General features: G+C 37.7%; 1 protein-coding gene and 1 pseudogene across 6 annotated transcripts in view; both read left to right on the top strand.

Moving 5' to 3' along the window:
• Evi5 (ecotropic viral integration site 5) overlaps positions 1–22,741 on the top strand; it is a 216,369-nt gene that overhangs the window by 23,089 nt on the left and 170,539 nt on the right. For 4 of the 6 annotated variants that reach the window (XM_010644910.2, XM_010644913.3, XM_010644909.3 and 1 more), the window contains exon 2: positions 20,245–20,474. In XM_010644910.2, coding sequence (XP_010643212.1) covers positions 20,245–20,474 — 230 coding nt within the window. Of the gene's footprint in view, positions 1–6,823; positions 6,854–10,467; positions 10,517–20,244; positions 20,475–22,741 lie in introns of those variants that run through there. The other 2 variants (XM_033758121.1, XM_010644912.3) reach the window with 2 other exon arrangements.
• On the top strand, positions 5,372–6,601 carry LOC117284016 (annotated as a pseudogene).

Raw genomic sequence — 22,741 nt, 5'->3', positions numbered from 1 at the left:
TATATATATTTGATCTTTTGTTCCCACGATCAAACTTGGGACCTTGTGCTTATGAGGCAGGCAGTGGCACCACTGTGCTAAATCGCCAGTCCTACCTTCTATGTTTTAAGCAGAAATGCTTTAACTGAAAAGTAGTCTCATAATTCAGATTGCCATCCTGTACCCATCTCTCACCATTTTCTAGTTCATATTAAACCCAAACCATATTACAATAGTAGATTAGCTATTCCCTTTTAAATTGGCAGGGTCAAACCTTTTCTACTGATCAAGAGGCGAAGTAGGTGGAATCTGTGGGGCTCAGTTCATGAGGTTTCCTGTGAGTCTTCTTTAGGCCTGTTCTCCTGGATGGCTCATCAAGATATGTTACTAGATTTTGGGGTGCTGGAATCTACTTCTAGAGGTGGTTTCTAGGTTCTTTCTGTCCTGATTAAAGAATTGGTCAAGATAAGCACAAATGGTAGCAAAGTTTTATTAAAGGTAGGAAAAGAAACAGGCTCTCCAGAGTGAGTTTGGGCCAGGTAAAAGTAGGAAAGGTGGTCCTTCACCATTGTGAAGGTGGGCCACCTTTCAAGAGAGAATGCGGTGGCTTGTTTGTTTTTTTGAGACAAGGTCTTGATACACAGTTCACGTTGGCCTTGAACTCACTGTATAGTCCAGGCTGGGATCACAGGCCTGAGCCACCATGCCTGGGTTGGGTTTGTTTTGTTTTGTTTTTGAGTCAGGGTCTCCTTATGGTGTCCTTGAACTCACTATGTAGCCCAGGCTGGCCTTGAACTTGTGGCAGTTCTGCCTCAGCCTCCCAAATGCTAGCACTATAGCCGCTGGAAGTGGCTTGGTTTTTGTATAGGGTAGAGATAAGGATGTAGTTTCAATCTTCTAATTTATATGGATATCCAGTTTTTACAGCACCATTTGTTAAAAGTGCTGTCTTTTCTCTAATATATTTTAGACCTTTTGTCCAGAATCAGACGGATGTAGTTGTTTTTGTTTTAGTCAGCTTTTCCACTGCTGGGACATAATATATCACACTTGTAATAAAAAAGAGAAAAGTTTAATTTGGTTCATGGTTCATGATTTAGGAGAGTCGGTCCTTGATTGGCTGGCTCCAAGGCTAACTATCAAGGTGGAAGGGAATGGTGGAAGAAAGCTGCTGAATTCGTGGTAGCCAGGAAGCAGAGAAATAAAGATCTAGGGAAGGAGATAAGCCTTTCAAAGGTATGTCCCCAGTGACACACCTCTTTCAACCAGGCCTCATCTCCTAACAGCTCATTTTGTTGTGAACTCATCAGTGGATCAGTCCACTCATGAGTGTAATGTCCTCATGATCCAGTCAACTTTCGAAAGCCCCATCTCTGATCACATGAAACTTTAGGGGACATTCTAGATATAATCCATAACAATCCTCCATCTCTTCTTTTTGGTCTATGCTTCTTGTTTTTTGTGCCAGTACCATGCTGTTTTTATTACTGTGGCTTTGTAGGATCATTTAAATTTGGATATTATGAAGCCTCTAGACTGGCTCTTTATGCTTAGGATTTGCTTCAGCTGTTCTGGTTTTTTGCTATTTCCATATGAATTTTAGGGTTTTTTTCTAGTACTGTGAAGAAAGTTATTGGAATTGTGATGGCAGTTGCATTGAAACTTTTGTTAATATGACTATTGTAACAATTTTAATTCTGCTGGATCATGAAATATGGGAGTCTTTTGAGACAGTCTTGCTAAGTTACTAAATTGCCCAGTATGGGCTCCACTTGTGATCCTCCTGCCTCATGCTCTCAGAGTGTTGAGATTACAGGCATCTGCCACAATGCCTGGCTCATTCTTGATTTTAGAGGAATTGCTTTTGCTTTTCTTTTTTTTTTTCCCTAAGACAGGGTCTCACTGTGTAGTTGAGACTGACCTGGAACTCATTATATAGCCCAGGCTAGTCTCGAACTCACGGTGATCCTCCTGCCTCAGCCTAGAGGAATTGCTTTTGGTTTTTCCCTATGCAGTATGATACTGTGATATAAATTTTTAAAAACAGGATTTTTTTCTTCTCTTAATTTTTTAATTTTGAGACAAGGTCTCACTATGTAGTTCAGGCTGGTCTTGAACTCAATATGAAACTCATACTGGCCTTGAGTTCACAGAGGTCCTCCTGCTTTAGCCTCCTGAGTGCTGGGATTATAGATGTGTACCATATGCCTGGCCAAAATAGGCTTAATGTATAAATCATATGCCACATGTCCCAGACAGTTCACCTATTTAAAGTATACAATTCCCCCCTTTTTTTTATATGTTTTAGATATATATGCAATCATTGTCACAGTTTTTTATTTTTTATCTTTTTGGGTAGGGTCTCAGTGTACAGTATTTCAGACTGACCTTGAACTCACTATTTAGTCTAGGCTGGCCTAGTGGCAGTCATCCTGCTGCAGCTGCCCAAGTGCTTGGATTACAGGCATGCACTGCCATGCCTGGCTTATAATCAGTTTTAGCACTTAGTTTTTGAGACAGGTTTGTGTTTTATAGCACAGGCTGGTCTTAAACTTGGAAATGTCCTGCCTCTCAGACTCTTGAATGCTGAGATTACAGACATGTTCCCCATGCCTGGCTATTATGTAGTCTTTTATGATTGGCTTATTTGAGTTAGTATATTTTCAGGATTAGTCCATGTTATAGAATGTATCAGGACTTCATTCTTTTTATGGCTCTGACTTAATTTTATTTTCTTTTTTTGAGGGTAGGTAACTGGAGATTGAACCCATGGACTTCTCACTGAGCTATGTCCCTACCCTCTTTGTAAAAATTATCTGTTTTGCTAAATTGTCTAGGCTGCAATCCTCTTGCCTCAACTTCTCATAGTGCAGAGATTTTTGGGGTGGATTTTAGAAACTGTTTATGCCATTGAACTAAGCTTGGTATCTTTGCTAAAAGGTTTATGCTTATTTTAGAAATTTATCTTAGTGAAAATATAAATACTTACAATAAAGTCTCCCCTCCTCTTTTTTTTATTTTTTATTTTGAGACTGGATCTTGCTAAGTAGTTCAGGCTGACATTGAACTTGCTTTATGGCTGGCCTGGAACACAGAATCCTCTTGCCTCATTTCCGGTGTGCGCTATCATGCCTGGTTCCAGCTTATTTCTCATACACAGAAAACAAGATTCTAATTTCAAGAAAACAGCCTACTCTCTATTGGGGCATGGTGTTGCTGCATGCCTCTAATCCCAGCTACTGGGGTGGCTGATACAGAACCATTGTGAGTTTAGGCCAGTATGTTCTATTTTTGCAAGACCCTGTCTTTAAAAAAACAAACAAAACAGCTCTATTTATTATGCAGAAGACTTACCATGATGATCTTCTTTCTCTTTGCTTTACTGAAGATTGAACCCAGGGCCCTCACACTAAGCTACCATTTTGTGCTCTTTTACTTTTTTAAATTTTAAGATGTGGCCTTGCAAAGTTGCCCAGGCTGGGCTTGAATCTGCAATCCTTTCTCCGCCTCCTAGAGTGCTAGGATTGCTGCTGAGTGCCATCATACTCCCTGAAGATCTTATTTCTTTGCACTGCTTTAGCATCTAATTAAAATGTCATTTTAGTAACAGTAAAAAAGTAAATGACATGGTTTAACTTTGTACTGTAGGTTTATATGCATTTTGACTCTGAGCACCAGATTAATGATATGTTTTCCTAACTTAATTAAATGTTATTCTCAGGCCTCCAGAGCATTAATGTAATTTTTTGATTCTAATATTTATATTTGCTTAATATACTGTCCTTGAGCCTAAAGTACTTCCTAAGCAAGTAAAATATGTTTCTCTCAACTATGTATTTTAATCCTTTCTTTCTAAAACAAAATAAATTCCATATGATGTCTTTACTAATAACATAAGCTTTTGGGGATTTTTTTTTTTTTGGTACTGGAGATTGAACTCGGCTCCTTGCGCTTGAGAGGCAGGCGGCGAAACCATTGAGCTAAATCCCCAGCCCTACCATAGGCTTTTAATTTCCTGTTTATTTTAATAATTATTACATATTTTAATTTTATTTTGTTAGATATATAGTTACTTTAGCTATATAACAAACCACCATAAAACTTAGTGGCTTTGAATAATCATTATTTGAAGGGCATGTCTTCTACCGATCAGGAATGTGGACAATTTTAATATACATGCTGCTGAAGCAAGCACCAGGAATGTGAAGAGAACACTATGAGGAAGGTTGGTTGTGCTGCATAGCGTCTGTGGTCTCAGCTAGAAAGTCTCAGAGGCAGGGGTTGACTTTGGCTTGGTCCTGAAGTCTTTTGGAGACACATTTACATTCATGTCTGGTGGTTGACGGCTGGCATGTCAACTGGTTATTAGCCAGAATAAATACTTCTGCCTTCACTCTCCATGTGGCGGCTTTTTTGTGTGAAGACAGGTTTTTCTCTATTTAGCTGGCCTTGAGCTCATTATATAGCCCAGATTGGCCTTGAATTTGTGATACTCCTTCAGCCTCACCTGACTGCCTACTGGGATTACAGGCAGTGCCATGTGGTTTCTGTGTGAATGAGTTTGGGTTTTGTTTATTTGCTTATTTATTGTGGAGCATTGAGCCCAGGACCTGCACATGCTAGTCGAATGCTCTGTTACTGAGCTATCAGCCTTTAATTTGGGCTTCTTAGTAGGCTCATGACTGAGTTCAAAGAGTGGACCTTAGTATCACTTTTGGTGTATAGTACTGGTTCAGTCTGTGAAAAATATCTGCTTGGGTTTGAGGGAGGGGACATAGACTGCATCACTTAGTGGGAAGATGTGGGATAGGGGCATATGTCCATTTTTGGGGTTGAATTGTGTTCTCCATAAAGATAGGTTGAAGCCCTGATATTTCAATACCTTAGTATTTTAGAATGGACTTTTATTTGGAAATAGGGTTGTTGCAAAGTATTTAGAGAAAATAGAAATCCCTAAGAGGAAATGCCACCTGCAGTGGAAACAGAGATTGAAGTGGTCAGGCATGGCCTCTGATTGCTGGAAACCACCAAAAGCTGAGAAGAAGCAAGGAAAGATTCTCCTAAGGTTTTGCAGGGAGAACAATCTTGCTGACACTTGAATTTCAAAATTTGCCTTTAGAACTGTAAGACAGTGTATTTCTGGTTTGCAGTGCCTTGTTATGGCAGTTCTAGGAAACTAATACAAGTCATCTTTGGAAAATGGTCTACTATGGATGTATTGTCAGATTTGAAAGCCTTTTCACTTGCCACTGGGCTGCTCCTTCGTCCCTGGTCTTATTAGCTGAGGGACACCAAGTTCATGTGGAGATTCTCTGGTGGTGTCAGTGTGCTTCAGGGAATCTGGATGACTGTAGAGTAGTGCATTGGCTGACACAGTGACTGAAGCTGTGGCATGCATGATAGAGCTGTAGAGCGCTGTGTGCTTTCAGAACCCAAGCTGAGCCTGTCATTTGCACTGGCAGACACCAGAAGATACAGCATGATCAAAGTGATTGCTGGGTTGGGTTCTCAGCCAATTGAAATCAGTGCACTTGTGGACCATGCTAAGGTCACTAAGGATAAGAAGCACAGGGAGAACTGGCCCATTGCAAGCAGCAGCATGACCTGTTCAAGGCTTGGGCCGGATCCTACTGAAACCTCTTAGCTGAGTGAGCCTCACTCCTGGGAGGAAGCAGTGGCTGAGGATATAGTCATTGTGGATACCTGGCAGGACAGTATGGTGCTGCAGATTGATGATGTCAAGTTCAAGGTGGAACACAACCTGCCCACCTTCACTGACTCACTGTACTTGCCTTGTTACATCATGACAGGCTTGGTGTGCCCTGAACTCAGCCTCAAATTTGGGGATCCTTTGGGCTGTCTCTTTCTTCTTCTGGTACAAGGAAGCCAACCCTGGAGCTGTGGAACTTGGAGCACCTCTTCATAGTCTTCCTCTTCGCTGTCTTTTACTTAGATCCAGATAGGTGTTCAGGAGTTTGTCCACACTGACAGGAGTTCTGACACTGGGCCATAGCTCAAGTTTCATTGTAGGCCAGGGGACAGCACTTTGAACAGATCCTGTTGAAAAGTGTGTGCCTGATGGGATTCTAGGCCTGGAACCTGCACTTTTGACCACCACCAACTCTACATCAAGAAAATGAGGGAGGACACTCATCTGCATGGTCTTCTACAATATCCCGGCAGACACATATGCCCAGACGGAGTTCTTATAGACTATGCTGAATCCATACTGTGCCCACTATACCCTAGAGCTCAACACTGCCAGAGCCTTCTCCAGAAGGAATTCACCAGCTAGCTGCAAAGCCAACTTCACCTATTGACCAGAAGTTGACCGCACAGTGTTTTTAGACAGCTTGGTACGTGGATTGGAGGGCGTGTTTCAAATCAAGTAGCATGAAGGTCTGGCCACTTTCTACTGAAGTCAAAGTTCTGCTTCCTTGACATTTCTTTCCAGGAAGCCCAGGAGTCTGACCCACTTCATAAAGGACTACTAGAGAAATTAGTTTTGTACCCATTGGCTCAGGAGAGGGTTCTCTAGAAATCTTCTGTCCTGCAGATTTCATTTCTTCAGTCCACAGAGGACTCTTCTAAAAAGATATGTGTTGCTAATAACCATCTCTAAAAGGTGGCAGTAGCCATCATTAAGATGGCAATAGCCTTAGCTCACATTAAACATGTTTTGTGTAATCAGTATCCTGGCTTTCCCATTTTCCATTATATTTTATGGGGATTTCAAGTAATTTTTCATCAACAAGGAAGTATCAGTTTGTCATCGTGGGAACATTCCAAAGGATCATGAAGATTGGGCTTTCACTATGGAAGAGGAAAGATACAGCATTTCTCTCAAGCATTTCTTCAAACTGAAAAGCTTGGGGTAAGCCTCCTTACAGAGATGGTGGCTTTCATGGAAATCTACATTACATTTTCATTGTCTTTAATGCTTTAGAGGTTGAACTAGGTAATTCCATTATCCACTCGTAAAGAGGTTACTACTCACTGGGCTTTACCTAGTGTTTCTCAACCCTCTGATCACATAGCACTTGTATGCAATTTAAAACGGAAATAGATTTCTGTTTAATGGAATTTGTTTAAAATCTGAAAAGGAGTTACTTACTTTGTAGAAAATTTAGTGTAATCTTCAAAGAGGAAATCTAGACAGTAATGTAAAACCTTACCTTCATTCCCAATTACCGTGATGGTGAACCTTTTAGAGCTTTCAACGATAGCAGACAGCCAGCTGTGGCATGTGTACTCTAGTTTCACCACCACTGCCTTAGTACCTATGTTCCAGATGTCTTTATCACAAGATTGTTCATAATGTTTGCATTGTATAGTTTTTTTCCCCTGAAAGTTGGAGGTTAAACATATACACACATATAAGAGTTTACCAAGAAGAAAAATATTCACAGCTGTTTTTCCTTCTACTTGTATCAGGTAATGATACAGTTTTTATTTGGCCCATTTATACTCTTTTGTAAATAGAGAGACAGTTTTATTAGCCATCATTCCAGTTTATATCTTAACTTTTTTGGTGAATGAGTATAGTATTTTAACACATTCCCACTGGCTAGAACCACCAGTGGTACATGCATGAATGTCCCATTGGGCGGCTTGTACCACTGGTGGTAGAGGTGGTACAATCATTGATGGGGTAGTCATCCACATACCACTGGTGGTTCAAGCCACCTAGCAGTGGACATTCAGATTATGGACCCATTATAAACATGTTAAAAATTATTGTTAGTATGTATAGCTGCAGAGGAAAATTAGAAAAGGAGGTATATTTATTGAAATGTTCTATTTTAACAATCAGAAGTCATGAAGAATGTATAGAGTGCCTCCTAATCATACTGTTTTGTTTTCATGGCATCAGGAGGATTCATGAAAAGTGTGTTTTTTCTTTGACCTCTTCTGTTCTTTTGTGGTGACAATATGAATATTTATGAAATAATGTTCTGGTGTCTTAAGGAATTGAGAGACAGTATATCTCATAGTTAATATAACAATGTAAGGGTGATATGGCAACAAATGGCGTTATGGAGTTTATTAGGTGATATTAACAAGTATCTGAGTATAAGCACAGTTCTTAGTGTAAAAAATATTTAGTATAGAGAAAAGTATCATAGAACAGTGGAGAAGGGTATGTCTGAGCAAACAGTTACGGATACCTCAAAGAATGAGTGCTGTTTGGAAACAGCACATTTCTTAGACTAAGTTTTGCAGTAAAGTGTGATAAAAGTATTACTGACTAGACAAGTTCAGAAAGTACATTCTTCTAACTTCTACTTTAGATAGTGTATAATAATACAGTAGTGTTTTGGAGAAGTCCTATAATAAAAAATATCTCAACCTATAGGATGTCAGCTTTCAATAATAGGGTTTATTGCTTTACTTTTCTTGTTGCTGAGACAAAATACCCAACACCCAAAATTAAAGGAAGAAAGATTTATTTAGCTCACAATTTGTAGCGGTTTCAGTCTATAATCAATTGGCTCCAAGGCAGAGTGGCACATGGCAGAGGGTCAACATGTTATGGCAGTGGAACATAGCAAAAGCAACAAGGGAACCAACAAGGATTTTGCCCCTTTTGTACAGACTACCTGGATTAGGGTGTTGCCAAGCCAATCAATGTACTGGTCTAATAATTACACACCCTTAATCCCAGCATCACACACTCTAGATTCAGCCACCTCTGAAATGGCCCATCTGAGGCTTCATAAGGCTGGCGGGGGGGGGGGGAAATCTAAACCATAACAACTACATAGCTGGAAAAACTTCTGTAAGGCACCTTGAAAGGCAAACATCCTTTTAAATGAAACATTCTATTTACAAGAATGTGAGGAGATGCCCCTGGATCAAATAAAGAGCCAGAAACTGGACACTGCTAGATGGCCTTCAAACCTGCTGTCTCTTTTTGTGTGTGAATATGTGGATGTATGTAGACATTTTACTTAATTATTTACTTTTGGGACACTTTTGAATAATCAAAATAAATTTGATGCAACTATAAGAATTTCAGATAGCAGACTTGAAAAGAAATTTATCAAGGGTAAAGATAGCGATAAAAGATTCATCGCTCCAAGAAGATATTATAGTTTGAGGCAAAAACTGATAAACTACAAAGAGAAATCATCAGACTCACTATTATAACTGGAGACTAGCTTCTCTATAATTTACTGGTGTAGCAAACAAAATCAGTAAGTCTGTAGCTAAATAGTACCATCTATCAACTGGATTTAATTGATGTTTATGGAATACTTCATCCAATAACAACAGTAAACATTCTCAAGTTCACATAAAACATTCACCAAAGTAGACTACATTCTAGACATGCCTTAATTTATGTTCAGAGACCACAGTGGAATTAAGTTAAAAATCAGTAACTAGGGTCAGAGATTTAGCTCAGTGGTGCTGCTGCCTTCCTCGCAAGCACAAGGACTGGAGTTCAACCCCCAGTACCAAAAAAAAAAAAAAAAAAAAATCTTCTATACAAATTGTGTTGTATATATGAAAAGCAACCAAAGCAGTGCTTACAGGTTAATTTATAGAATTGAATGCTTATGTGAGAAAAGAAGAAAGATATAAAATCTGTAATCTAAGCATCACTTTAGGGAGTTAGAAAAAGAAGCAGTATAAATCTAAAGCAAGCAGAAGGAAATAAATGAAAATTATAGTAGAAATTAATGGAATTAAAAACAAAGAATTAAAAAGATTGATGAAACTAAAAGTTCTTTAAGATGTTCAATAAAATCGATAGACTTAGGGTCAAGGTGTCCAGTACAATAGAGAAAAAACACAGATTACCAATGTTAGGAGCGAAGGTGGTATTTTTTTCTTCAAAATTTCATTGTGATAAATAAACATAATAAAACATATTAACCATTTTAAGTGTACAATTCAGTGGTATTAAGCATTATACAACCATCACTATTCATGTCTGGAAATTTTTATCTTCTCAAATTGAAACTCTGTACCCATTAAATAAGGATTCATTACCTTCTCCTCTGGGACACCATTTTATATTATATCTCCATAAATTTGACTACTCTAGTACTTGTATAAGTGGCATTACACAAAATGATGTGTCATTTCTGAAACTGTTTTTGTTGTTGTTCTGGGGCTTGAACTCAGGACCTTGCATGTGCGAGGCAGGCAGTAGAACCACTGAGCTAAATCCCTGGCCTCTTAAAACTGGTTTTTTATTTTATTTTATTTTTTTCTGGTACTGAGACTCAAACTCAGGACCTTGTGCTTGCCAGGCAGGTGCGGCGCCACTGAGCTAAATCCCTGGCCCTAATACTGGTCTTGATCAGAATTTTGTTCCCTTTTAAAAGGCTAAATGATATTCCCTGTTATATATTACATTTGTTTATCCATCTATCCATCAATGAATACTTGGTTATATTTCCCTTTTGACTGTTAAAAATAATACTGCTGTTGTAACAGCAGGGAGCCACATAATATATGGCCACAGAAGGTGGAAGTTCAGATCCATGCCAACAAAGAAGAGCCACATCATGATTTTATATAGATGAAGGTAAGTTTATTATGAAAGTGCAGCAGACATGATCATAGTCAAATATATTACCGTACAGTGAGGCAGGCAATAGTACCAAAGATGGTGAATCCTCTGGGAAAAATATTCCATGAGACACCTTTAACAGGTGAGTGAGAAAATGTTGCACTGTACTCAGTTTGTTGGTTTCATAAGTATCGTGTTCAGATAGAAGTGACTTAGTGCCAATATGCCTGCATGGCTGGAAGGATCACCCTCAGCCTTGGCCAGAGCCTGGGAACAGTCTGTGCTTTGTGTGTGTTAACAGTTATCTCTATACGTTCCTTTTCCAGGAGGGTAGTCAGCCTCTCTGCAGAAAGGCAGCAGTCAGGGTCATTTCGGCGAACACCTGCAGTTTGCTGACCCTTGTTTGTAACCCATTTCCTGATCGCTGTGAACACAGGCGTATAGATACCTGTTAAAGTGCTTGTTTTGAATTCTTTGTATATACATTCAGAAGTTGAGTTGTTGAATTCTGTAATTCTGTACGTATTTAATTTTTGAGGACCCACCATACTGTTTTCCATAGTAGCTCTGCTATTTATATTCCCATTAAAAATGCCAACATTTGTTATTTTGTATTCTGATAATAGCTATTTTCATGTGAGGTGGTATCATGGTAGTTTTGATTTGAATTTTATTAATGATTAGTAACGTTCAGCACCTTTTCATATGCTTATTGGCATTTGTGTATCCCTTTGGAGAAATGTTTGTTCATGTTCTTTGCTTATTTTTAATTATTTCTTTTTAATTAACAAGTGATAATTTTACATACTACCTGTTACAGTACAGTATTTCAGTACATGTATTACAATGTTACAGATTAAAACAAGGTAATTACCTTTTGTATCTCATTATTTCTTTATATTTGGAGCCTTCCAATGCTTTTTTAGTTCTTCATGAAATATACAATAGGTATTATAAACTGTAATCACCCTATTGTGATATATAAACCTAGAACTTGTTCCTCCTATCCAATTATGTTGATACTTGTTATGTAACCCTCTTCTCTACTCCCTCCCCTTCCCGGCCTTTAGTAATTATTATTCTACTTTGTACTATTAGGAATAATGCTTCAGAAAACATGGGACTATAGTCTCTCTGTCTGTCTGTCTCTCTCTTTCTCTCTCTCTCTCCTGGGGCTTAAACCGTGGGCCTGTGCTTAGCTACATCCCTAACTCCTTTTTTACATTTGTTTTTATTTTGACACAAGGTTTCAGTCACTCAGTTTCCCAGGCTGGATTCAGAATTGCAAGCCACCTACCTCAGCCCTGGGATTACAGATGTGTGCCACCACAGTTTGCAGTATCTCTTTAAATATGATTTCATTTCCTTTAGATATATACTCAGAAGGAGAATACTGGGAACACATAATAGATCTGTTTATGGAGTGAGATATCTGATTATAATTTTGATTTGCAGTTCCCTGATTAATGACGTTGAACATTTTTTCCATATATTTATTGGCCGTTGTATCTCTTGAGAAATATCTATTTATATAAGTTGCCTTTTAAAAAAATTTGCCTATTTTTAATTAGATTGTTTTTCTTGTTAGATAAATGGTTTGCAAATATATTTTCCCATTCTGTAGATTGTCTCTTCACTCTGATGATTTTCTTTGCTATGCAAAAGGTTCTTAGAGATCCCTTTTCTCTGTTTTTGCTTTTTAAAAAAAAATTTATATTTACTTTTAGCAGTACTGAGGATTGAACCCAGTGCCTTACATGTTAGGCTAGTACTCTACTACCAAGGTACATTCCAGCCTTTATTTGGGGGGGGGCTGGGGGCTGACTTTGAAACAGGGTCTTGCTTTGCATTACAGGCTCACTGTATAGCCCAGGCTGGCCTTGAACTCACAGCAATCCCCCTGCCTTAGACTCTCCAAGTGGTGGCATTACAAGCATGTGCCACCAAGCCTGGATCAGCCTTTAAAAATCATTTTTATTTTTGAGACAAGGTTTTGTTAAATTGACCAGGCTGACCTTGAATTTGTCATTCTGTTGCTTCAGCTGCTCTGTTGTTATATAACTCTCTCTCTATAGTTATAGTTATATTTTATATAGTTTATTTTATAGTTATATAGTTATAGTTTTCAGCTCATACTATAAAACAAGCTAACCCAACAATGGCAAAAATAATTTTAAAGCTCAGGTATCTGAAGAATACCCATTTGCTTTCTTTCTCTGTCTCTCTCTTCTTTTTAAAAAATCAAATGAAGGCTGGAGATGTAGCTTAGTGTTGTAGAAAGCTTGCCTAGCATATGGGAGGCCCTGAATTTGAAGGTTTCTTTAGAAAGTAAGATTTGTTGTAAAATTCTAACCAACCATCTGGAATCTCCAGCCTTCAACTATCAGTCTATATCAAGATGTCTCAAAAGTAAAGCCAGCGTGGTGGTGCAAGCCTGTAATCCCAACCTGAACTACATAGCAAAACCCTGTCTCAACACCCCCTCCAAAGTAAAGGTCATTGTGGCAGGAATGAGAATATTTTGCAACTGCTGTTTCTTAATTTGTTAGATACAGGTATTCTTCATACTACTGTAATCTAGTTTCTGCTTCCTCACTGTGAAATGGACTCACTTAAATCAGTTAGTGGGGACATCTTTTTGCCAACTTTTGGTTTTGCTCACTCTTGATAGTAGTTAAGTGTAAATAACTCCAAACAGACTGCCGTTTAAGTCTCACTAGTGTTATGACTTTATGTAAGTTTTGTAATGTCTTTGTGTCATTGTTCCTCACTCCTCAATGGAAAAAACAATAACATTTACTTCATAACATTTCAGTGATTAAGTGACTTAATACATAAAGCGTATTTACAACAGTGTCAGGCACAATTTAAATGCTCAGAAAATGTTTTCTGATATATTTTCCTCTCCTGTCATTGAAACTTGTTTCCTAAACCTGTGTAGCATCATACAGTGGGAGTTGCTTAATCTCTTAGAGATTAAAGATTAAGATTAAGCCCAGAAGGCTGCTCACAACTATATTTCAGAGTTCCTGAAAAACCATATTATGTGGAAACTGTTATACTTGCTCTAACTACTGAGTTTATAACTACCATACAATTAACAAATATATTAAAGGGGTGATTGGGATATATGTTGTATACTTTTCCATAAGAGTATATGAAATGTAGAAAGATAACAGGGCAAAGACTGCCTTTAATTGTGGCAGCCTCCATGCTTTGCATAGAGGCTAACATAGTAAAAACTCAGTAAATATGAGTTGACTAATGGTGTAAAACATGTAAAGTGGTTAGAACAATGTCTGACATTCCTTAAATCCTCAAAGAGCACTTGCTGGTATTTTTTCCCTCTCTATCCTCTTTGAAATTTGGTTTCATAAACTGACACTTAGTGAAAATAAGCCCAGCAGATCTTGGCTTCCTTGCTTTTTGGTCTGCTTATCTCAAAGAAGGAAAATAAGCTGTTTGGTTGACAGGTCCTACTAAAGTCCAGCTTTGTGGGAGTAAAAGTAAGAAAATTAAGAGATAAGAGATAAGAGAACAGAAAAAAGCAGAGAGAAGGGTGAATACAGCACAGATTACAGAGGTGGGAGTGAGTAGCAGGCACTTTGGAGAAGTCAGCAAGAGACAGAAGATAGAAGAATTGCACTCTGTTTGTGGTGGAAAAAAGTCTCTTGAATCTCATTAGCCTTTGAAAGTGTTTGAACTTCAATGTTTAAAGCCATTCCTCTTGTTTCTGTACTTTTTGAGGAAGGATGGTAAAATGATAGATTATAAGCTATTTATATAAAGAAGATATATGAAAACAAATGCTAACTGTATTATGAAAATTATCATATGTATTATTTCAACAAACAGATATGAAAAAATAATAGGAAATAACCCCACTGCTGTAAGAAAGGGTAACAGATGGAGCTACAGAATGATTGGTGAATCTTAAAAGAGAAAATGGTTATTTGTTTATGGCTGAAATATAGACATTATGAAATGTTTAGTGCCATACTTCACATTACTTTATAGGAATTTGCCTTTTGATATTTAGAAATCTGTTGGACTTTTGACTTAAGATCAGTAAAATGCTCTTAACCCAGAGGGGAATATTGTGCTTCAGGAAAGAGAGTCACATTATGATTCTGGAAGTAATTAACCATAGCTGGGAACTTTTCTCACCCATGATTTTGGATCTAAAATTAGAATCTTTAAAAATAGTTATTGTTTTGGAAGGAGTTAAGAGCATCCTTCTAATAATTCATAAAGTGATACAGTAACTAGACTGTTTCTCATCAGAGATCTTGTTCAAGATATTATAGTAGTAGCTAAAGCATTTAAAAAAAATGAGAGATAAAATTCCCATAGCAGGGATGGCAAACTTTTTAGAGCTTTCAATGATACAAAGAGCCCACTGCAGCACGTGTAGGTTTGCCACTACTGCCATAGTACAAAATTTGCCCCTTCAAAGTGTTTATCATATTCACATCATATCATCAAATCATATTTACAAGGTTTGATACTATTGCTATAACCTATCCTAGAACATTTTCATCATCTCCAAAGGAAACCCAGTATCTATTAGAAGCTCCTCCCTGTCTTGTGGAAGCTACTAATCTTTCTGTCTTTAAAGTTGCCTCTCTGGACATTGTTGTGTCCTATTCTAGACATAAAAATGGAATCATATAATATCTGTCTCTTTTTATGTGATTACTAAGTTCTTTTTAATGACAGGTTTAGCAGTTTCAAAGTACTTATGTTTACTTTTAAAAATTCCTGACACCTCTATGAGGTAAACAGGAACTTTGTGACATAGTTGGACTACCAGATTTTCAGATTTATTATGCCTCCATGACCTCAGTTTACTCATAGTATGAGGAAGGAAGTTGGTAGGCAGTAGGGTGAAGTTTGGAAAAATAGAGTTAAAGGAAAAACAGGATATGATGAGCTTTCTTTTGGCTGGAATTTTCATCTCATAATTTGCTGAAATGACCAATACAAAGGGGAAAATGAGAGGAACCCAATATTTGTTCTCTAGGCCTTTTAGAAAACATTAAGTTTAGCCACATATATGTGAATCTGTATAAAGCATGATATTGTAAACATCAGGGGAATGGGCACTGTTAAAAAAGGAATGCCATGCAAATGTTACCATGGCAAAAGTGGAGGAGCCTCTGGTATTACCCGGCATGCTGTTGGCATTGTTGTAAATGAGTGAGTTAAGGACAAGATTCTTGCTAAGAGAATTAATGCATGTATTAAGCATATTAACTGCCGTGATATCTTCTTGAAAAGCATGAAGGAAAATGATCAGAAAAAGAAGGAGGTAAAGAAGCAAAATGTATCTGGGTTAAACTGAAGTGCCTTGCTGAGTGAAGTACACTTTGAGAAAAATGGGGAAGGAGCATGAGCTGCTGGAACCTATTCCTTATGAATTCATTGCATGAACTGGGTGTGTAAGCTCAGCTGCTCACTACCTAGCTCTCAGCTAGTGTTCTAAGCCCTGAGTTTAATACCATTACCACTTAAAAAATGAAAAAGGGTCCTCTGAATGGTCGGGATGGTTTTCTTAATTGAGTAGGAATATAGTGCCCTCACCCCACAAAAATAAATACTTAGAACATGTTCTCATTTTGTACCCCATTAATTGTGTCAGTCTTTACTCTTAAGCGTTTTACTTGCTGAAAGATGTGAAGTGATTTATTATGCAACAGATGTATACCCAACTGGTTAGAAAATGGCCAAATATTTATGAAATATTTATGAAATATTTATATTGGCTTAAAGATGGTCCCTCTAAAATTCACCATGGGAAAAAGATGTATGAAAATAAATGGAATGCAATTATTCCATTACACCTACTCTAGGAAGAGTACTTGGAAATGTATCATACGTAGCTATATTTTAAGGATCAGGAATTTGCCTTTGGAGCACTGTCCTTAAAAATAAATTGGTTAAAGAAAAAAAAACCCCAAAACCCAAAACAAAACAGGGTGTAATAAGTGAAAAATAATTCAGTCTTATAGGTTTTCTTTTAGAACTGTAAATAGTAAACTTTATTGAATTGCAACTGTAATTTAATATTTTAACTATATTTATGAATTTAAAAATTGAGGATGAGTTATTGAGACTTTAGTATTTAGGCTGAATCTCATTTCACTGAAACAGAAAGTATGTCATAATTGTGCTTTTGGTTATTCCAAACTCTAAATATAAACCTGTTGCTATAAGGGAGAAGAAGGGGTATGATAAATTAGTTTGTTTTAATATGAGCAACAAATAGGTAGTTTTGGCTTTGCAGCAAATGACTTTAGTAGGGACTTATATGATGCAAAGTATCACTACACTTGGAAATTGTGAGTATATTTGAAATTGATGGTTGGTATTAGTCAAGTCTGCCATTTTTCTATAATTTTAGGGTTTTTTTTACTTTATTGTAGTATGCTTTTGGGATGCAAATTCATGCCATTTTCATGATTGAATTTTTAGTGTTTCTTTAGAGAAATTCGGTAGGCTGACAAATCACACTGTCTTGTTTGCCGTGGCTTCTTACCATTTTCTGCCACAAAGACAGTTTCAGCTTAATTATTCTTTGATTTCTGTTTGACTGTTTTGCTCTGATGAGATGTGCTGATATTTGAGTTGCCAAGAAGGACTTCTTTTTCCTGGAAGCAGGAATAATAATCTGCCTTGTGTCTCTTTCCTTTTGGTCCCATACTTCATCCTGCTTGTCTTTGTTGGGGGTTTCCCCTCAACAACCAGTCACTAGATTCTTTCTACAAAACTGTTCCCAAGATAAATAAGTTCTTTTTTTGAGACAGGGTTTAGCTATGTAGTTCAGGTTGGCCTAAATTCATTATGTAGCCAAGGTTGGCCTGGAACTCATAATCTTCCTGCCTCAGCCTCTTGAGTGCTGAGATTTACTGGCATGTCCTACCAAGCCTGGACAATAAATTCTAAACAGGGAAAAATGCAAATGAGTGATAGTCTCAAGTTAATAAAACTCTGCCCCCTTTGTCTTTGTTGGGGGTTTCCCCTCAGCAGCCAGTAGATTCTTTCTATAAAACTGTTCCCAAGATAAATACGTTCTTTTTTTGAGACAGGGTTTGGCCATGTAGTTCAGGTTGGCCTTGAACTTACTATGTAGCCAAGATTGGCCTGGAACTCAAAATCTTCCTGCCTTAGCCTCTTGAGTGCTGGGATTACCCGCATGTCCCACCAAGCCTGGCCAATAAATTTTGAACAGGGAAAAATGCAAATGAGTGATAGTTTCAGGTTAATAAAACTCTTGCCCCGTCCAGCACTTATAATTGAATCTGTCTTCTCAGAAGTTCCATCCTCAGGTTGAGTAGCTTAACTGTGTCCTAGGTTCCCTTTTCTGTTTTATATTTTCTTATATAGAAATTTCTTGCTAGATTAAGATGGAGGAAGTGGAGATAGCTAAATCTGGGGGGGATTTGTGCATGTTAATGTAAGTTTGGTTTTTTTTTTGTTTTTTTTTTTGTACTTGGGATTGAACCTAGGACCACTCTATCACTGAGCTACACCCCTTCCCCTTTTTATTTTTTATTTTGAGGCAGGGTCTTGCTAAATTGCCTAGGATAGGCTCAAATTTGTCCTCTTCCTGCCTCAGCTTTCTGTCCCTAGCTCAAGAAGCTTTTTTTTTTTTTTTTTGGTGGTACTCTGGATCGAACTAAGAAGCTTTTTAAAATAATTTTTAAAAGTACAATCCCACAAAAAAACTTTTTTTTTCTCTTGATGTAGTCCAGGCTAGCCTTGAACTTACTATATAGCCTAGGCTGGCCTCAAACTTTCAGTAATCCTCCTACCTCAGCTTCCAAAGGGCTGAAATTAAAGGCATGTACCACCATGTCCACCTACACAAAAACATTATACCTTACCTTCTACAAGGTAATCTTTTATTGTTGAGGATGTTTAGCATCACATAGATATTCAAATATGAAAGTAATAATGCCTGTTTGACTATTGTTTATGTACTTTTTTAGTGAATTAGTTGTATATATATCTGATTACAACATTGGCATGGTTTATAACAACTACGGAGACATGTATAATTCATTGACTTAAAGAGAAGAATTTTACAGTGTGGTCTTGGTTATTGATGTAAAATAGAAACTCATCCTTAACCAATTCATGACATTTAGCTCTTACAGAGTAATTGCTACTTTAGTTATTGATAGTATTACCGAATCACCAGGGTTCTGGCCCACGTGTTAAAGAATGAAACTGGGGATGGAGGAGGTGGGATGCAAGCAAATTCATTTAAAAGATGTAAAGACAAGAAAGTATAAAAGATATAAAAGCAAGGAAGTGAAGCTCCTGCTAGCCAGGAGGGAATTCTAAGTAGGATACCCATGAGGGCTCTTTGTCTAGGTTTTTTTTTTTTTAAGGGATTTAGAGGGAGTTTGGGCTGTAGCCTAAGCAATCTCAACCCTATAGCAGAGTACTTTTTTTTTTTTTTTTTTTTTTTTTTTTTAAATCTTATCTACGTAGTATTTATGCATTGTCTATGGAGGGCTGTGTGCCCTTGAGGCAATGTCCTCCTGCCTGATCATGCTCTGGGGAGGTCCCAGATAGCTAAAGGACAGTTGTTTTTTAAGGCTGATGTTTTTGTAAGATCCTGGCAGGGTTGTGACTCACCAGACTGTTTTGGCCTTCTTCACTCTGTTTTGGGATCTAGGGGAAAAAAATGAGAACCAAGACCTGTCATGTAAAGTTACAAGATCCCAATGATGAATGTAACTACTGTATACCTAAAAAGTTACCAATAAACTCAATTAATAAAAAAAAATCCTAACTCTCGTCTCACTAATTCCTGTTATGGTTGGGAATATTATTATTACTTCTGGGCATCTCATTCTACTTCTGAATAGCTCCAGCTACTTGAAAATTCTGCCTTGGACCTCTCACTGTATTAACTTTACCACTTATCACACTTTTTTCTTATGGATCTGGTCCCTGTTCTGTGAGAATATTCTTCAGTGATTTGAGGGAAATTAATAATGGTCTCATTACATCTTGTTTATGTTAAACACCCAGTTTTTATTGAGTTGCTGGTCATGTCATAAGATTTCCCTGTTCTGATTATCTAATAGACATTTTTTAATTCCTTGGCTTTCAGATGTTTTTGACTAAAACCCTAATAAAGACTATACTTCATAGCCTGACTCAATAAGTGTACACACACATGCAAGCATGTTGTTTCTTTTGAGGCAAGGTCTTACTATATAGTTCAGACAGGACTTGAACTTACTGTGTAGCCCGGGTTGGCCTTGAACTCTTGGCTATCCTTCTACCTCAGCTTCCCAAGTGCTGGATTACAGGCATGTGCTACATGACCAGCCTTGTAGTCTGTATTTTTAATGTATACATATGTAATGAAAACAAAGATTTTATGAGCATTTATTCTTACTTTGGTATTTTCTGCTGTTTTTCATTTTTAAAATCTGCTGGTATTCCCTGTGAAAGTGGTTCTATTATTACCTACCTGATGGGGTTCAGCCTGCAGTTTGGGAAACCCTATTCTGGTTTGTTCAGGCTGGAAATATTGTAGTTTGAAATAATACCAGTTTCCAAAACCTGGATGTTAGGGTGATGATTGCTAAATAGGTTTTACATTTATCATCTCAAAGACAACATTCTGATGACAATTATTAAATAAGACATAATGGGATTATCAAGTTCTTGTTAATAAATGCACCAACTAAAATATATGCTACATTTATTTTCATCCTTAGGTGGCGACAGACAAGGTTGCAGAGAAGCTGAGTTCTACTCTCTCATGGGTGAAGAGCACAGTATCCCATACAGTCAGTCAGATGGCCAGTCAGGTGGCAAGTCCATCTGCTTCTTTACACACTACTTCCTCATCTACCACATTGTCAACACCAGCCCTTTCGCCATCTTCCCCATCACATTTAAGTCCTGACGATTTAGAACTCCTGGCTAAACTGGAGGAACAAAACAGGTGAGTAAGTTGCATGGCATTTCTTTTCCTAATTATCATACAAACCCAGTATAGTGAAGATTTAAAATATATACTCATTGAGAATGTTTATTTTCTAGTTTTTGGCTCATTTACTAAACCTAAAAAGTATTCAAATGTTTTTGTAGCCAATGGATTGGGCTTCAAACAGACTAAATTTTTCTTTTAATAAACATGGCTTTAGAGATTTCTTAATATAACATTCCCTAAATCCTTCCTGAATTCTGTAAAAAAATTTTTTTGGATAACACTGGGGAGTTAGCTTAGCACATGCTAGGTAAGAGCTCTACTATTGAGCTACATCCCCAGCCTCACCATTTCTATTTTAAATTCTTTGAATTAGTAGGGTATGGGGGCCACATATCAGTAGTACCAGCTACTTGGGAGGCAGAGGCAACACCATGAAACTCATATATATACACATATATATTTACATACCATTCACTATATCGTCTCTTTTGGTTTAAGTGTAAAATAATTTAACCTAATACAGATTTCTGCTTTGTGGGTTAGAGAGAAAAATCTTTTCATAAATATCTATGGAAGGCAATACAGTATATCCCTTTCTCATAGTGAGCATGAGGTGGAATGGTTGTTTATTCTGCTAGGAATGTGTACTTTCGATTTTTTGTATTATTAAAAGCTCTTTGGGACTCATCCAGAAAAAAATACAAGAGTAACCTTTTGTGCTTAGCCAAGGTATCGTAGTCACTTTTCTTGTCACTGAGACACAATAACCAACACCGATAGCTTGAAGGAGAGGTTTATTTTGACTTAAACTACATTTTAATCTGTAGTTCACTGGCTCCAAGGCAGAATGGCATGGCAGAGTGGCATTTGGAGGAAAACTGCTCATGTGGGTGATCAGAAAACAGGGAGAAAGAAGGGAGAAGCTTGAGAGAGAGATGTATCCTTTCATGCCCTCAGTGACCTGCCTCATCTGGCCAGGGCTCTCCTCCCAATAACAAGTCAACTGTTCAGTCACCTCCCAAAGCCCCACTATAGTGCCCGAGGCCTTTGGAGGACTTTCTTTAAAAAAAAATTTTTTTTTTTTTTTTGCTTTTTTGAGACAGAGTCTTGCTTTGTAGTTCAAGCTGGACTTGAACTCACTCTGTCACCCAGGCTAGCCTTGAACTCTCAGTGATCCTTCTGCCTCAGCCTCCTGATCCTGGGATTACAGGCGTATGCCACCCACACTCCACTGGAGGATATTCTTGATCTAAACCATAACACAAGTGTGTAATGCTATTGCAGTTACTTTTTCTTGTTGCTGATACAAAATACCCAACACCCAAAGTTAAAGGAGGAAAGGTACATTTAGCTCAGAGTTTGTAGAGGTTTCAGTTCATATTTGGCTGGCTTCAAAGCAGGGTAGCATGGCAGAGGGGCATCAAAAAGGAAAATAATTCATGATGAGTGGAAGGCAGTTTAGTAGTGAAGAAGCAAAGCATCAAGCAGCAAACCATGGCAGCTTACTATCCCTTATATTCTATCTGGGCAAAACCCTTAGGGCAAGTAGGTAGCACTTACATCCAGGGTGGGCCTTCCCATTATGCACACACAGAACTATGCTAAACCAATCAGTGGACTAATTTAGTAATCACACACCCTTAATCTCAACATCACACATTCTAGATCCAGCCACCTCTGAAAAAGCCCCACCTATGACCAGATGAGGATTTGCAGGGACATCTAGACAGAAGCCATAACGAGTGCTGTCAGCTTTAAGTGTAAAATCAAGTATCATTTTTTATAAGCTTTTTTGATGTATAATTGACATATCAACTACATACCTTTTTTTGGTGTTTGTGTGGTACTGGCGATTGAACTCAGGGTCTTTGTATTGAGTTATATCCCCAATCTTTTTTAATTTTTTATTTTGAAACAGTCTTGCTAAGTTGCCCAAGCTGGGCTCAAATTTGGAATCCTCCCGTCTCAGCCTCCCAGAGTGTTGGAATTACAGGTATGCTTGAAACCATGCCCAGCTTCAATTACATATACTTATATAATTTGATAAATTTTGACATATATGCCTATGAAACTCACTGTAATCAAGAAAATGAACATCTACGTCATCCCCTTCTCCCTCCCTGACTCCACCCAGCCACTGTAGATTGTTTTCAAGAATTTTAGGGAAATAGAATCATTCAGTATGTACTTTTTGTATGAATTATTGCACTTAGCATAATTATTTTGAGAGTTGTCTTAGTAGCAGTAATATGTATTAGTAATTTATTACTTTGTTATTG

This window comes from Fukomys damarensis, unplaced genomic scaffold (genome assembly GCF_012274545.1).
Source record: "Fukomys damarensis isolate Sample0158 unplaced genomic scaffold, DMR_v1.0_HiC HiC_scaffold_33, whole genome shotgun sequence".
Lineage (NCBI taxonomy): Eukaryota > Metazoa > Chordata > Mammalia > Rodentia > Bathyergidae > Fukomys > Fukomys damarensis.
Note: the sequence above shows the minus strand (reverse complement) of the source record. Positions and strands in the feature narration are given on the sequence as shown.